Source organism: Rhinopithecus roxellana, chromosome 15 (genome assembly GCF_007565055.1).
Source record: "Rhinopithecus roxellana isolate Shanxi Qingling chromosome 15, ASM756505v1, whole genome shotgun sequence".
NCBI classification, from domain to species: domain Eukaryota; kingdom Metazoa; phylum Chordata; class Mammalia; order Primates; family Cercopithecidae; genus Rhinopithecus; species Rhinopithecus roxellana.
The window spans coordinates 53,661,895-53,679,805 of NC_044563.1; the positions used below are offsets into that span (position 1 = coordinate 53,661,895).

The 17,911-nt window shown below is 37.9% G+C and overlaps 1 protein-coding gene across 9 annotated transcripts in view; it reads left to right on the forward strand.

The window, feature by feature from the left end:
- NARS2 (asparaginyl-tRNA synthetase 2, mitochondrial) overlaps positions 1–17,911 on the forward strand; it is a 138,456-nt gene that overhangs the window by 94,107 nt on the left and 26,438 nt on the right. For 8 of the 9 annotated variants that reach the window (XR_004053689.1, XR_004053690.1, XR_004053691.1 and 5 more), the window contains exons 8-11: positions 4,947–5,045; positions 5,158–5,195; positions 14,377–14,443; positions 17,342–17,479. Coding sequence is in view for 6 of the 9 variants with exons in the window: in XM_030918482.1 (XP_030774342.1) it covers positions 4,947–5,045; positions 5,158–5,195; positions 14,377–14,443; positions 17,342–17,479 (342 nt within the window). In the remaining 3 variants the exon portion in view is untranslated. Of the gene's footprint in view, positions 1–4,946; positions 5,046–5,157; positions 5,196–14,376; positions 14,444–17,341; positions 17,507–17,911 lie in introns of all 9 variants that reach the window. The other variant, XM_030918484.1, reaches the window with a different exon arrangement.

Below are 17,911 nucleotides of genomic sequence, written 5' to 3' on the forward strand. Positions count from 1 at the left end.
ATAGTAAATTACTGTTGCTATTGTTCTTTCATTACTCAAGTTCCAGATTTCCTTCTCTGGTCACTTTCCTTCAGCCTAAAAAATTTCCTTTAACATTTAAAAGCATTTCTGCTGGCAATCACTTCTCTTAGTTCTTCTTCATTTGATAAGTTTTAAATTTTATTGTCATTTCTGAAAGATGCTTCCACAGGATATAGAATTCTGGCTTGACAATTATTTTCTTTCAGCACTTTCAATATAGTCTATCTTTTGATCTCTGTAGTGTTTGAGAATAAATCCGGTCTTGAATTGTTGTTCCAATGTAAAGGGTCATTTTTCTCTGGTTTCTTTAAAGATTTTTTTCTTTGTCTTTGGTTTTCAGCTCGTGGATTTTGATGTGTCTAGGTATAATTTTCTTTGAGTTTATCCTGTTTGTGGTTTGGTGAGCTCCTTGAATATGTCTTTAGCCAACTTGGGGGAGTTTTCAGCCATTATTTTTTCACATATTTTTTTCTGTGCCTTTTTTTGTCTTTTCTGCTTCTGGTACTCCAATAACACGAATATAAAACCTTTTGATATCGTCCCATAATAATAAGCAGTGCTGTGATGCTCTGCTTATTATTAATGAGTCTGTCTTGCTTGCTTGCTTGCTTGCTTTCTTGCCTTCCTGCCTTCTTGCCTGCCTTTCTGTCTTTCTGTCTTTCTTGACAGAGTCTCACTCTGTTGCCCAGGCTGGAGTGCAGTGGCACGATTTTAGCTCACTGCAACCTCCACCTCCGGGATTTAAGCATTTCTCCTGCCTCAGCCTCCTGAGTAGCTGGGATTACAGGCACCCGCCACCAGACCCGACTAATTTTTGTACTTTTAGTAGAGACAGGGTTTCACCATGTTGGCTGGGCTGGTCTTGAACTCTGGACCTCAAGTGATCCGCCCACCTCAGACTCCCGAAGTGCTGGGATTACAGGCGTGAGCCACCATGCCTGGCTAGTATTTTTTCTTTCTGTAATTCAGAATGGGGGGCATTTCAACTGAACTGTCTTCAAACTTACTAATTCTTTCCTCTTTTATCTTCATTGTGATAACGAGCCCGTCCTGTGAAATTTTTCTTTCACATATTTTCCAATTCTAAAAATTTAATTTATTTTTAGTTTCTTTTTCTCCACTGAAAAGTTCTATCTTTCTGTTTTTAAGAATGTTTCGTTTACCTATGAAAGATGGTTATAATACCTGTTTTAAATTGTCAGATAATTTCAATATCTGAGTCTTCTGTGCATATGTATCTATTGATTATTTTTTCTCATGAGAATTCATAAGATTTTCCTGGTTCTTTGTATGTTCGGTAATTTTTAATTATATCCTGGATGTTTTTAATGTCATGTTCTGACACTCTGGGTTCTGTTAAAATCCTTTGGAAATGGAATTATTTTTGTTGTTGTTTTTACCAGTTATTAAACTGGTTAGATTCAGAATGTAAGTTTTATCTTACTTTCTATTGGCATTGGTTTCCATGTCAGTTAAGTTTTCAAAGCCTCTGCTATGCTATTTGAGTCTTTCTGATGCATGTGCTACTCATAGTTAGTCTGGAAATTGCACAGTGATTTATATTGTAGTTCATTGTCAGAAGCTTTCACTGTGCTTCTTTGGGTCTGTTTCACATATACATTGCTTGGAGGTGAACCCTAGCTTTGTGTTACTTCATACACAATTAGAGGGTCACCTTCTCCTATTCTTCAGAATTTCCTTCACACTGTCTGGCTACCTGAAGCCCCCCATTTTGGTTTCTCTGGCCAGAAAGACAGATTTCTCCCAGGTCTTAGTCACCACTATGTTATTCATTTCCAGGTGACTGTGGCCACCATTGGGTCAAACTGGCAAGAGAAAATATTCAAAAAAATTATTAATAACGGGCTGGGTGCAGAGTAATCTGCACCCAGATTATGTAATGCCTGTAATCCCAGCACTTTGGGAGGCCCAGGCGGGCAGATCACCTGAGGTCAGGAGTTCGAGACCAATCTGGCCAACATGGTGAAACCCCATCTCTACTAAAAATATAAAAAATTAGCTGGGTGTGGTGGCACACACCTGTAATCCCAGCTACTCGGGAGGCTGAGGCATGAGAATCGCTTGAACCTGGGAGGTGGAGATTGCAGTGAGCCGAGATCATGCCACTGCACTCCAGCCTGGGTGATAAGAGCAAGACTCTATCTCAAAAAATAGTAATAATAATAATAGGGATGACCCACATCCACACTCTTCAGATAGCAGTCTCCCTTTCCCAGTTCCTCTGTTGCAGAAGTAGGTCTTGTCTTGGAGTTTTAGGTGCTTGTGCCACTCACCCTGACAGTGCCACTCCACAACTGGGTCTACCTTTTGGCCAGGAACAGAAGAGAGAGAAGAGTAGGGGACAAAACAAACAAGGATTTTCCTGTAAACACCCTATCCTACAGGGACTTTACCAGACTAGTAGTAGGAGCTTTCTTCCAGAAGTTTTGCTTCCTATGCCTACTAAACAGATCAATATTTTACCCCCAAATTAAAACCAGGAGACAAAGGAGATAAAAATGGAACTAAAATTCATCTCCATTTCAGATTATTAATCAAGTTGACTAGTTCCCAGTCCACCTATCATTGTTTATTTTTCTGAATTGCTCTTTGTATTCTGACCAGAGTTGTGTTGTGTTGTTTTGGTTTTGTTTTTGTTTTACTTTCAAGTTCTGGGATACATGTGCAGAACGTGCAGGTTTGTTACCTAGGTATACATGTGCCATGGTGGTTTGCTGCACCTATCAACCCATCATCTAGATTTTAAGCCCCACAGGCATTAGGTATTTGTCCTAATGCTCTCCCTCCCCTTGCCCACCGTCCCCTGACAGGCCCCAGTATGTGATGTTCCCCTCCCTGTGTCCATGTGTTCTCATTGTTCAGCTCCCACTGTTGAGTGGGAACACGTGGTGTTTGGTTTTCTGTTCCTTTGTTAGTTTGCCTAGAATAATGGCTTCCAGCTCATCCATGTCCCTGCAAAGGACACAAACTCATTCTTTTTCATGGCTGCATAGTATTCCATGGTGTATACAGTATCCAGTCTATCACAGTATCCAGTCTATCATTGATGGGCACTTGGGTTGTTTCCAAGTCTTTGCTGTTGCAAATAGTACTGCAATAAACATGTGTTCATGTGTCTTTATAAAGTAGAATGATTTCAAATCCTTTGGGTACATACCCAGTAATGGGATTGCTGGGTCAAATGCTTTTCTGATTCTACATTCTTGAGAAATCGCCACACTGTCTTCGCAATGGTTGAACTAATTTACACTCCCACCAACAATGTAAAAGCATTCCTGTTTCTCCACAGCCTTGCTAGCATCTGTTGTTTCCTGACTTCTTAATAATTGCCATTTTAACTGGCATAAGGTGGTATCTCATTGTGTTTTTTATTTACATTTCTCTAATGACTAGTGATGATGAGCTTTTTTTCATATGTTTGTTGGCTGCATAAATTTTTAATTTGTACTGTGGGAGGCTGAGAAGGGAGGATCACTTGAGCTTAAGAGTTCGAGACCAGTCTGGGCAATACAGCGAGACCTCATCTGTAATAAAAAACAAAAAATCAGCTGGGTGTGATGGTGCATGCCTGTGGTCCCAGTTACATAGTTGGCTGAGGCAGGAGAATCTCTTGAGCCTGAGAGATCAAGGCAGCAGTGAGCTATGATTATACCACTGCCCTCCAACCTGGATGACAGAGCAAGACCTTGTCTCATAAATAAATAAATAAATAACACTAACAATGACTGAAACATCATAAAATAGATCTGGTTGTCACTGGTATTTAAGTGTTTTCCTATATCTGATTATATTAATGTACTTCCATTGACAATTATGCCTTCACTGTGCTTCCACCCTCAAGAGGATCTACTAGTATGCAACAGAGGAAGAGAAGATACCTACCTTTAAGGCAGCCTGTACTTTATACATATGTGCACCTTTGTAAATACACCATTTAGAAGACCTAATACTGTCTCGTTGATTTAAAACCAAGAATGTTGGTTGTGAATAAAAACATTTTAGAAATATTTTCCATTCTAGTCACTTTTTTCCTTCTAAGAACAAGTTTCTATGGGCACCCATGGAAGAATAATCTTTTTTGTTGTTTTTTGAGATGTCACCTGGCCTGAAGTTGCAGTGGCATGATCATGGCTCAGTGCAGCCTCAACCTCGCAGGCTCAAGTGATCCTCCCAACTCAGCCTCCTGAGGAGCTGGGACTACAGGTGCGCACACCACTATGCCCAGCTAATTTTTCTTCTTTCTTTCTGTAGAGACAGAGTTTTGCCATATTGCCCAGGCTGGTCTTGAGAATAAGTTCTTATATACTGATTTTTGCTGTATGCTGCTTCATGTTATTTTTATTTTGGCCATTAGCAACGCAAAAAATGTATATATTTATATTTAGATATATCATCATTTCTGTAATTTTAAAGTTGACTTTCATTTATCAATGAGTGAATAAACCACTTTTCAAAATGTTCTTACTGTTGACAAGAACTGATGTTTGTTGTGTGCTTCTCTGAACCAGTACTAAGCTAAATGTGACACATGGTTTATCTCATTTAATTCTCTCAAACATCCTGTAAGTTAGGTGCTGTTATTACCCTGATTCTACAAGTGAGTTTATTGAATTTTGGAGAGACATTGATCAGTTATAGCTGTTCATTTGACATCTCATTTCTTTACCAGTATTGAAACTGTCAACATAAGATTAAAACATTTCCTTTTTTCTCCTCCCTGCCACACACCAAGGAAATTGAGATGCCTGGAAAACTGAACCAGTTTTTCATGGTACATTCAAGGCTTAAAAGACTTAATAGATTTATAGTTGCTAAAACCTGGAGTGCAGTCCTTATTGAGCCCTGAACAGGTTTTTCATGTAAAATTGCTTACATGTCAAGTGATTCTGTTTCATTTCTCTTAGGTTATAGAGGAACTCTTCAAGGCTACAGCAATGATGGTTCTCTCAAATTGTCCTGAAGATGTTGAACTCTGTCACAAATTCATAGCTCCTGGCCAAAAGGTAATTAGTTTTGTGGATAAAGCCCAATACATCTACTGTTTAATGTGTTAATTATACATAATGAATAAAATTGTATTTTTAAAATTTTATTTTTTGTCTTCTTTTTATTAAGGACAGATTAGAACATATGCTAAAAAACAACTTTTTAATGTAAGTAGATGTTATACTTTCTTTGAACTTTATTCATTCTTTATCACTGTATTTATCACACTATATTATAATTTTTTAAATTTATATCTGCTTATATAGATCCTATATATATAGTGTATATATATAGACACTCCCCAGATTCCAGGCAAGATCCATGTTCTAATTATTTTTATAGCTCTTGTGTTTGGTTCATAATTGATAATCAGTGTTTCATCAATAAATTAATAAATCATAGCAAGATAAAAATCTAGTAATTATTAACTATGTAACTATAATTCAAACTTACACTAAACAAACTAAAAAACATGCTCGATGTAGGTTACAGCAAGACAGGAATTCAGGAACAGAAAACTAAAAGATTGCCACAGTGATCAGGGTGAGAGTTAATGATGATTTAGACTGTGTATTAGGGTTCTCCACAGAAACATGACCAACCAAGTTTGAGGGTGGGGTGTGTGGGGGGGGGGAGAGAGAGATTGAGAGGTTTATTGTAAAGAATTGGCTCACATGATTGTAGAGGCTTGTTGCGTTTAAATTCTAAGGGGATAGGACAAGATGGAGAATCAAGGAAGAGTTGCCATTCAAGTCCAAAGGCAGTCTCCTGGCAGAATTCCTTCTTTTTCAGGGGGAGATTAGTCTTTGTCTTAGTAAAAACTTCAACTAATTGGATTTAGCCCACCCACATTATGAAGGGTAATATAATCTGCTTTTTTCAAAGTCCATTGATTTAGACATTAATTTCATCCAAAAAACACCTTCATAGAAGCATTCAGAATACTATTTGACCAAATATCTGGGCACCATGGCCCAGCCAAGTTGACACATAAAATTAACCGTCACAGACCAGGATAGTGGCAAGAGCTCCTATTCTGAATATATTTTAGAGATAGAACAAACAGGATTTACTGAGGGCGAGAGAGAGAGGAGTTAAGGGTACCTTCAATGTTTTTTTTCTCCTACAGCTGCAAAAATGAAGTTGCCATTAACTGAAGTTGGGTAATCCTTAAGAGAGTACTGGGGCAGGAGCTTTGAGAGGAAGGGATGGTACCAGGAACACAAACATTAAGATTGAGATGCTTTTCAGACATCCAGCCATAGATGTTGAATAGGCAACTGAAAGTGTGGGTCTGGAGTTTTATAAGATAGTCTTGGGCATGAGTATATTGATAAAAGTGGTCATTAAGTAGATGAAGAAAGAAGTAATTTGGCCTTCTCAAGGAATCTCTGCTGGTGACCGAACAACCAGGGAAGGATCTTAGTTTTCCAGCTCTTATCTAATGAAAAGATTCAAAATGCAGAAATAATACTCACGATTTGTTGAATATTTACCCAGACAGTGATAAAATTTTAACGTATTAGTAGCTCATTTTATCTTCACAACTCCAAGTAGTTATTATTCTCATTCTACAGATTGAGAATCCCTGCAAAGAGGTTGAGTAAAAGATGAAATGGTGATTCAAGCTCATGTTCATCTGATTTCAGAGCTCAGACTTTTAACCTGAGATTTTCATATATTTGGAAAGGCACTGGAAGGGTAGAGTGGTTGTAGCTGCCCCACTATCCTTATGACTCTTACATGTCACTTAACTCTTGTGCTTTGGAGTCCTTTTCCATAAAATGTTAAGGTTGGAAAACGTCCTCTTGGGCTGTGCCATTTCAATCATTGTCATTGTCACAATCCATTCTGCATACTACAAGTCATAGTTGCAGTTTAAATTTGTGGGGAGAGGAACATCAGCAAGATGATGAATAGAAGGTCCCAGCCTTCACCACAGAAAGTCCATTTGGCAACTAGTCACATACAAGAACATCTTTGTGAAAATCCCAAAACTTGGGAATGAAGTTGAGACACCCAGATGGACCACAGAACAAAAAGTGCATTAGAAGGGTAGGAGCAATGGCCTCAATTTGATTGAATCCTCCCTCCCCTAAGTAGGCACAGCACCACACAGAAGGTTCCCCTGGGCACACAGTTAATGCAGTGGAAAAAGAGACAGCTATCCAGCTTCCCCAGCATTCTTCGATGCTTCCTACGATGCCCATTCCTGTCTCACAGGGAACCCTGGGGGTAAGGTCTGGACTACCAGGAGTCAAGTAGGAACAAAGGAGTGGGGCAGTGCTCACAGCAACCAGCATACGGATCTTGGTGATAGCTGTATTCTGCCAGCAGGAGCACCTGATCAGAGATACCAGCCAGTGGCATAGCCCATTTACAAAGTCCAGCTGGCTGCTGCAGAAGCTCAGTGGGAAGGTATATCTGCTTTGAGCCCCTGCAGGGCAGCCACGCCATCTAGCCTCAGCATCCACCCCTATGCTTTGCTCAAACAGGCAGACATCACAAATGTTTTACATTTGTGTAAAATACAAATGACCAATAGGTTTATCAAAAAGTATCCAACATCACTAATTAATAAAATGCAAATTAAAACCACAGTGAGATATCCCCTCACACCCATTAGGATGGCTGTTATCAAAAAGTAGAATGAGACACGTTGGCTCATGCCTGTAGTCTCAGCACTTTGGGAGGCTGAGGTAGGAGGATCACTTAAGCCTGGGAGTTCAAGACCAGCCTGGCCAACATAGTGAGACCTTGTCTTTACAAAAAAAATAAAATAAATTAGCCAGGTATGGTGACACGTGCCTGTAGTGCCAGCTACTCAGGAGGCCAAGGTGGGAGGACTGCTTAAGCCCAGGAGGTTGAGGCTGCAGTGAGCTATGATCATATACGCTGCTGTACTCCAGCCTGGGAGACAGAGCAAGACCTTGTATCACAAAAAAAAAAGTCAAATGATAACAGGTATTGGCAAAGATGTGGCACTTGGGAACCCTTGTATACTGTTAGTGGGAATGTAAATTAGAAGAGCTGTTACGGAGGATAGTATGGGAGGTTTCTCAAAAAACTAAAAGCATATTTACCATATGATTCAGCAGTCCTACCTCTGGGTGCGTATCCAGAACTGAAGTCAGTATGTCAAAGAGATATCTGCACTTACACGTTCTTTGCAGGACTATTCGTAGTAGCCAAGATATGGAATCAACCTAAGTGTCCATCAGTGGATGACTGGAAAAAGTAAATGTGTGTATACACAGTGGAATACTATTCAAAGGAAATCTTATTTGTGACAACATGGATCAACCTGGAAGACTTAATGCTAAGTGAAAGAAGCTAGGCACAGAAAGACAAGTACTGCATGATTCACTTTGATATGAAATGTAATAAAGTTACACTTAGAGAAGTAGTGAGTAGAATGGTAATTACCAGTGGCAGGTGGGGGGTTCTTGAAGGGAATGGAAAGAAATTGACCAAGGGGTACAAAGTTTCATTTAGATCAGAGGAGTAAGTTTTCAGGATTTACTGCATAACAAAGTGACCATAATTAATTGTAATGTATATCTCAAAATTGCTGAAGGAGTAGATTTTAAATCTTCTCACTACAAAAAAAAAAAAAAAAAAATGAAGCATATGAGGCGATAGATATGTTAAATACCTTCATATATTCATTCCACAGTATATAATACCAAAATCACATTGTATCCTGTAAATACATAAACTAGTTATTTGTCAATGAAAAATTCAAACATTTTAAAATAAATGTATATGTGTGATTGTTTGGTGTCTACTACCTCTGTGAGGTCAGAGGCTGTGTTTAAATTGCTTACTATTATGCCCCCAGGACTTAGCACAGTGCCTCTAATAGACATTCAGTAAATACTGAGTAATTGAGTGCACAAACAGATGACTTGAGTAACCTTGGCTGTAAAGGTTTTCTTCTTTAGGCTGGATTCTCTCCTGAGGTTTCTTATTGGCTCATATCACTATTTACTTCAGTCACTGAGGGTAGTGAACCATGATTCAGAGAACCTGGATTATAATCCTGGCCCTACCATTTACTAGCCATTAATGAGGAAATTAATATTTTTTAACAAATATTTATTGACTGCCTAATACGAGTTAGGCACTTTGCTAGTTGTTGAGAATAATGAAAACAAACATTTATTTATTTTTTTATGGAGTTTAAAATCTAGAGAAAAAGATGAACAGTTAAATATTTATATGAATAATTTAATTACAACTATGAACTTGATGAATAGTGAATCTTTCACTTTTCTGAACTTCAGTTTCCACATCTATAAAAAATACTGTCTTATATTGTTGAAAGGATTTAATAACGATACTGTTAAAAGCAATATGTCAGACTAGATAATTTGAAAACACCCTTGCTACAAAACATCTAAAAATAATACTTAAAATATTATAAGATTATTTTAAATATGTTGTTGAATTCACTAGAAAGGAGGAGAAGTTCCAGGTGCTAGAAATGAAGAAGGAACCAAACACCAGAGTGATATGCACAGTTGGTGTGATGCTGAGGATTCTCAGGGTGTAGGGTAGGGAAACTGGAGGGCGATTTTCCATTCTTTGAAACCAGAGGTTTTAACAGCAATGAGAGGACATGAGAATAGACATAGCAGAATGAATTAGAATCAAGATATCCCCTCAAATGCACACACATATACACAAAGCTAGAACTGGCCAAGGACTACACCCTTAATGAAAGGGCCAATTAGAAAATAAGCAAACAAACAGAAAATTGAGCTAGCCAGTGTAGAGAATTTACAGAGAAGTGTAGAAGTATATATGCTTTAGCCTGGGCTTAAGGATAGAGACAAAACAGAAATAGTCTGCATAGAGAATTTGCTGGCCACAGTTGGCCCTTAAGTGAGCCTAGAGTTTGAATTTTTGTTTCCTGTGTAGTTCAAGAATCTTCATGCTAGGGCATTAAAATAAAAATTTTCAGTTAGTGATAACACTGGAGTAGCTGTAGAAACTAATATAAAACCAATCTTGAAGTTTGTACCCTCAACCCAAGTGGCATGATATTCCCAAAACAAACTCTACTTAAGATAATCTCACAGTCCAAATACACAGGAAAATACCTACCATGAGCAAGAACAGCAGACATAACAAACAGCATTAGATTCCCAAGAAGTTCAGAGGACAGTAATGGCAATAGATTGATAAAATAGTATCTTCACATAGTTGAAAGAAAATACCTGTTACCTTAGAACTGAAATACTGGCAACAATAACTTGTAAAACTGAAGAGGTACATTCATAGTTGAAATGTTAGTTCTTGTGTTGTTTGAAAGGAAGAGAGAGAAACTGGTGAACTTTAGACCTTTTTTTTTTTTTTTAAAGAGATAGGACGTCGCTCTGTCGTCCAGGCTGGAGGGCAGTGGTGTGATCATAGCTCACTGCAGGCTTGAACTCCTGGGCTCAAGCGATTCCTCCTGCCTCAGCCTCCTGAGTAACCGAGACAACTGGTGCAGGCCACCACACCCGACTGCTTTAGACTGTTAAGTCAGATATGCATGTTAAAATATGCAGGGTAGCCACTAAAAAAAAGCATAATGAGATGGTGCTGGTCCGATGACAGTGGTTATTAAGTCAGCAACATCAGAGGTATCAAGTTGAGAAATAGGTTGTGTGGTGGTGCCCTCTGTACCACCTTGGCATCACCTTTCTGCTGTTTCATGCTTTTTAAGGCATTGACGCTGAAATTTCTGAAAATACTGGTGTAGCTGAATCTACTGTTGAGTTAATCCTAAAAACAGTAAAGAGAAAAGAAAAAACAGGGAAACAAGGAGAAAAAACAGGGAAACAAGGAGAAAAGAAAAAACAAAAGAGAAACTTTTGTTTTATGCTTATGTAGACTGCACTGTTAATTATTGAATCTGTATAGATACCACGTGACTTGTATTCTTTTGAGTAGATTTCAGCATATTTTTCACTACCTGTTATAAGTATTTTATATGAAAATGTGCCATTTCAGCAACTCGCGTAGTAATTGAATTTAGCCTTTATGTAGAAATTGTATTCAGTTTATTTTACATTTCCTTTATATTATTATGTTTCTGAAAATAGTACTTAACCTTTTTTATTTGCTCTTCATTTATCTTTCTGTGTGAATTTGAGGCAAAGGATGACAATAATTATCTTTGTAGTTTAGCAATTTTACTCCAACAGCCTCAGAATAATGAATTTTCTTTATTCAACAATAAAAAATGTGAAATATGAAGGTAGTTTGATGCCGTATCATTTTCTATCGCAATGTTTTTTCCTCCTTTCCTCAAAGCACTTTGGAAACAGTTTCTGGAAAGGAGAAGAGATATTATTTTCTATATATATCAAGAAAAATACTTAGTGGAGAGAGTTGTTGGAAGCCATTAAGGATATCAAATGTCAGAACTGTAATTTGAACTTGAAAGTTCTGCCCCTAATGAAGGTATTGGGGAGTGGAGTGGAAGACGTGGAATAATGAGGTATTTAGAGATGAGAGCCAACATACCAGTGGTACAAAATCTACTGCTTGTTATTTTGACTGCTCTTTTATTTCTCAGTGTGATTGGTAGATCATACCAAGTAATCAATATAATAGAACGATAGAATGCCTAAGCAGAAAAGAACTTTATACAAGATAGTTCAATATGCTTATTTTACAAGTGCAAATAATTTTTAAATGTTTGTATAACACATTACAAAAATTAATAACATGCTTTCACAACGTTGAAGTGACTTACATAGCTAGTAGTAGAATCAGATTAAGTGGTAGAATCAGATGAAGAACCCAGAGCCCATTTTCTTTTGTTTTGATGGAACATATGAAACTCCAAGTGTTTTAGGCATTATCTTAGCCATTAAAAGTGTATACTCTGGAGTCAGCAGATCAAGATTTACCATTTACTTACATGAGTAACCTTTGGAAAGTTATTGATCCTCTCTAACCTTCTGCTTCCCTTCTGTAAAATGCTAATTTTAAAATCATTATTACTGCTACTACCAACACAACTAGCGCCACCATTACTACCTTAAAAATTACCTATTATTAATACTAGATTTTAATTTGAATAGATTTTCCATCTTAGGAAAAAACCTATCTTTCAAAACATAGCTTTAGGGGCTTTATTGTACTGTATGACACAATACAACTCTTTCTGGTTAGTTGTTACGTATATGAACTTCATTTTTGCTTCAGAGAAGAAGTTTGTGCTGAATAAATTATTTTTTGAGCTCAAGGTCTTTCAGAAAGTTTATAGATTTTTTGTAAAAAAAAAAATCCATACTGATGCAGTATTTTACCTATAGTTTACAAGCAAACTGACACTTTCATGTTACTGGTGGGTATACGTTGTTATAAAAGGGGCAATATCTTTGGCAATACCTTTCAGAAAATATAAAAATTGCAAATTTTCATCTAACAATTCCACTTTTGCCATGTGATAAATTAGTGTATAATAACGATTTGTAATAATATTAAATAGGTATATATTGGCATGTTTTATAATAGCAAAAGATTAGAATGTGAAATGTCAGGTCACTGGTTAAACTAATTACGATACATCCACAAAATGGAATATTATATAATACAAAAAGTGAAGAATCTCTTCATATACACACAGAAAGATCTACAAGGTATATTACTCTGTAAAATTAGGTGTGAAAGAGTGTGTATGATATGTATGACATCTATAAAAAAGAAAGATTGTGTATTGTTTACATATCTATATAAATAAAATCCTCGGCCGGGCGCGGTGGCTCAAGCCTGTAATCCCAGCACTTTGGGAGGCCGAGACGGGCGGATCACGAGGTCAGGAGATCGAGACCATCCTGGCTAATACGGTGAAACCCTGTCTCTACTTAAAAATACAAAAAACTAGCCGGGCGACGAGGCGGGCGCCTGTAGTCCCAGCTACTCGGGAGGCTGAGGCAGGAGAATGGTGTAAACCCGGGAGGCGGAGCTTGCAGTGAGCTGAGATCCGGCCACTGCACTCCAGCCTGGGCGGCAGAGCAAGACTCCGTCTCAAATAAATAAATAAATAAATAAATAAATAAATAAATAAATAAATAAATAAAATCCTCTAGAGGGATATTCACAATACCGGTAACAGTGATTGTGTGAAAGGAAAGGAACTAGGTGTCTCTGGAACCGCAATGAAAGGGAAATGTATACTCTTTTATATATCTTGATTTTTTTTTGACTATGTTGATAAGTTACCTATTTACATAGTTAAATTAAAAGAAATACTTGCGTTGACTTTCTTTTTAGGCATGAGGGTGTCTCGTTGAGAGAATCAGTATCTTCCTAAATAGTTTTATAATGCTTAGAATATATTACCAGGTCCTTAGTATGACCTGAAAGAGTCCATGTGATCTGACTTCTGACCGCCTTTCCTATGTAATTTGCTGTGCATGATTCCTCTTGTTCAGCATGCTCTAGTCACACTGACTGCCCTTTTTGTTCCATGAACAAGCCAAACTGTTTCTCACCTCAGATCTTTGTACTTGTTGTTCCTTTTGCCTGGAATACTCCTCCCAAGAGACTTCTGTGGTTCATTTCCTTACTCGATGAACACTTCTGTTCAGATGTCAGAAACTTAGGCCTTTCTTGACCATCATATCCGAAATGTCACCCCAAACCCCCTCTGTCTTCTTACTTCACTTTATTTTTCTTCATAGCACTAATGGCTACCCATTTATACTAATATACTGTGATTATCTTAGTAATATACTATTATACTATTAGTAATATACTAATATACTATAAGATACTATACTAATAGCTGCCTGATGTTTGCTCTGTCTACTCTTTCCTCACCTGCATCTCTCGCTCTTTCTTTCTCTCTCACAGACACACACACACACACGCACGCACGCACGCATGAACGTTGGCTCCTTGAAGGCTGAGCTTTATTTTTATCTCCAGTGTCTAGAATTACGTGTCGTGCCTAGTAGGTGCCAAGTATATGTCTGTTGGATAAATAAATGAATTAATCGTGAATTTTAGGAGAAAGTCTTTTGCTGTTGTAGTCTCAGTATTTCATACGTTTTATTAGGGCATTGGCATATCTTGGATTCAGAGAATAATCTTTCCTTGCTTAAGTGACTGGCTTCGTTGTGTATATTGCAAGTAGATGAGGAGTGAGGTTATTGAATGGTTACTTCTCTTTAGGCAGATCAGACTTTTATAGGATTAGATCAGCCTTAATTCCTGATTATTCAGTATTCCCTCATGACCTCACAGTGTGATATAGGAGTAGGCTTTTTCTGGTTTTAAAATGAACTAGTTAACAGCAGCCCAATTGTATTTACTTTTCTCTGCTTGTATCCTGTTTTCCTCCAGCATTTCTTATACTGAAGCAGTGGAGATCTTAAAGCAAGCATCCCAGAACTTCACCTTCACCCCAGAGGTAGTATTTTGTGTGTATATACATATATGTGTGTGAAAATGCTTCCTTCTTGTCTTTAGCTTACTTTATTAAGAATCCTTCAAAATCGTCTTATTTCTGTTATTAGCAAAATATGGTATTTGCTCATTTGTACACAGACTTAGAGATTTTGTTTGATATTTGCTCAATCTTGTTGAGATACTTAAAACAGAATTAATTTAGAATAAAAATAAGTTGTATCATTTGGAATAGCAGTGACTAAGGGGTTATAAAGGAGAATCCCATGTTTAGGAAGATGAAAATTCTAAAAAAGAAAGATAATCATAGACTATTACTTTAGAGGTCAGGTGTTGGAGCTCATGCCTATAATTCCAGCACTTTGGGAGGCCAAGGCAGGCAGATTGCTTGAGCCTCAAAGTTCAAGACCAGCCTGGGCAATATAGTGAGACCCTGTCTCTACCCAAAAAAAAAAAAAATGAATTTTTTAAAAAATAATATTACTGTGGAAGTCAACTAATTCTGTGCTTTCCAAAGTATATTCTGAATGACATTAAAAGATGACCAATGAAGGAAGTTATATTATCAAATAAATTTAGGCAACATAACTAAACAGGTTTTTTTTTTTTTCTTTTTCCAGATTTAGTGCTTGCAGAAACAGGTTTGTTTTTCAGTTGAACTTTATAGAGCCTTTTAGTTTGTGAGCCACTCTGGAAAACACTGGGGTTTTTTTGTTTTGTTTTGCTTTTAAAGAACTTTATATTTAAGAGATGAAGGTCTCATTATGTTGCCTGAGCTCATCTTGAACTCCTGGGCTCAAGGGATCCCCCATTTCAGCCTCCCAAGTAACTGGGACTATAGGAGCATGCCTCAGTACCCAGCCAAGAATTCTTTTTTCTTTTCTTCCAAAAATTACTTGATAAAGATTGTATAGGCCAGGTGTGATAGTTCACACCTGTAATCCCAACACTTTAAGAGGCCAAGGTAGGCGGATTGCTTGAGCCCAGGAGTTTAAGATTGCAGTGAGCCATGATCGACTGCAGCCCTCCAGCCTAGGTGACAGAGAAAGACCTTGTCTCTAAGAACAACAACAAAAGAAGATTGTATATATTCAGGGTATACAGCATGATGATTTGATACACGTATACATTGTGTAATAAATTATTACAGTCAAATTAGCTAACACGTCTGTCACTACCCACACTGTACATTAGATCCCCAGAACTTGTTCGTCTTATAACTGAAAGTGCGTACACTTTGATCAGTATCCCCTCATTTGCCCCATTCCCAGACCCCTGACAACCACTGTACAACTCTGTCTTTCTGTGAAGGAACTCCTTTATTTTATTTATTTATTTATTTATTTATTTATTTATTTATTTATTTATTTATTGAAAGACAGGATCTCTCTGTGTTGCCGAGGCTGGAGTGCAGTGGTACAAACATGGCTTACTGCAGATTCCACCTCCCGGGCTCACATCAGTCCTCCCAACTCAGTCTTCCAAGTATATGGGACTACAGGTGCGTGCCACCAGGCCTGGCTGATTTTTTTATTTTTTGTAGAGACAGGGTTATGTTGCCTAGGCTAGTCACGAGCTTCTGTGCTTAAGCACTCCTCAGCTTCCCAAAGTGCTGGGATTAAAGGCATGAGCCACCGTCCCCAGCTAGAGCTTTTTTATTTTATTGGCAATGATACAGGTCCAGAAGACCACATGATCTGTCAGTGGGCATGTGTATAGTGTTGGAGGCAAAACTCTTTGTTCCTATTCAAGTTATTTTTTTCCTATAACTAAGATACTGCCAAACAAGTGGTAGTAATAAGATAATGTTAACCTTTGTGTTTAAACTATTCCTTGTACCAGTTCAATCCCAATTAAGTCAGATCTTTATATATTACAAAAGTAACCTGTGCTTGTTATATTTATAATCAATTCTTTGTGTAAGTTTTCATTTCTTTGTCTCCTACCCTGGAAGCTTCATGAAGTCAGGGATTATAACTATTTTTCTTACCACTTTATCCAGTATATCATATGGTACCTGGAATTTAATAGGCACATTAGTATTTGCTTAATAAATCTATTGAACAGAGTTAATAAATATTCATCAAAGAGCATCTCACACATGAGTTGATTCTTTTTATTTAAAAAGAAGTCATCAGCCGGGCACTGTAGCTCACACCTGTAATCCCAGCACTTTGGGAGGCCAAAGTGGTCAAATCACAAGGTTCAAGACCAGCCTGGCCAACATAGTGAAACTCCATCTCTACTAAAAATACAAAAAAAAAAAAAAAAAAGTAGCCGGGCCTGGTGGTGGGCGCCTGAAGTCCCAGCTACTTGGGAGGCTGAGGCAGGAGAATCGCTTGAATACGGGAGGCGGAGGTTGCAGTGAGCCGAGATTGTGCCACTGTACTCCAGCCTGGGCGACACAGCCAGACTCTGTCTCAAAGAAAAAAAAAAGTCACCAAGAGAAGTCATTTAGCCAAAGATAGGCTCAATATTAGGATTATTATCTTCTGTCACTTAATTTCCCGAGACTTAGGAACAGTTACTGTGGTAGAAGCATAAGGCACTATTAAAAACTGATTCTGAAGTCAGAATTTTTTTATCCCATTGTAAAGTAGACTTTGTTTTCCTGCAGGTGCTGTATTATCTGCTCCTGGGAGGTGAGGGTAGGGGAACAATGGGGATACAGAAAGCAGTGTTTATCTACTGGCCTCAGCTTTCATCTTTCCAGGCCTGTAGGTGTTCTTGTTAACAAATAGGTCTCTCTGGTTTAGTCAGCTGTGTAACCTTAGCAGCTCGCTCCACACTTGGAGCCTTAGGAAGATGAAGCCCTTGGAATTGATGCAGGTTATTTTCAGGTGCTTAATTGTATATTTCACCTCTGTCTTCTCTTTTGGTCATTTCTTTCTTCTCATTACAGTGGGGTGTTGATCTACAAACTGAACACGAAAAGTACCTGGTGAAGCACTGTGGCAACATACCTGTCTTCGTTATTAATTATCCATTAGCAATCAAGCCTTTCTACATGAGGGATAATGAAGATGGCCCTCAGCACACAGTAAGAAGAGATACTAAATAAATTGGGGTTAGTCCTCTTGGGGTGGGTTTTTCATTTAGCCTTTGGAATCTTTTCTTAAATGTCATCTATCACTCTTTTTATCTCTTAAAATGATAAAGTTTTTCAAAGGCGTCTCTTAAAAATTATTCCGAAAGAAGATCCCAGTGTTCTATAAACATACTTCCTCATTTCTGTCACAGGTCTTCTTCTTAGTTTAGCAGGTGCAAGTTCTTTGTTTCGTTTTGTTTTGTTTTGTTTTGTTTTTTAATGACTGAGAGGAAGTGGCCTAGAACACTGTATGGCTATACCAAGTCTAGTTAGTCTGTGGTTAAGTACTGGTTAGGAGACTCCTAGGAGGGAAGACATGCTGGGCAAGAGATGACAGCAGTGGCGCAGTCAGGTAAAGGAAAAGCTGGCTTGGCAGAGCAGGAG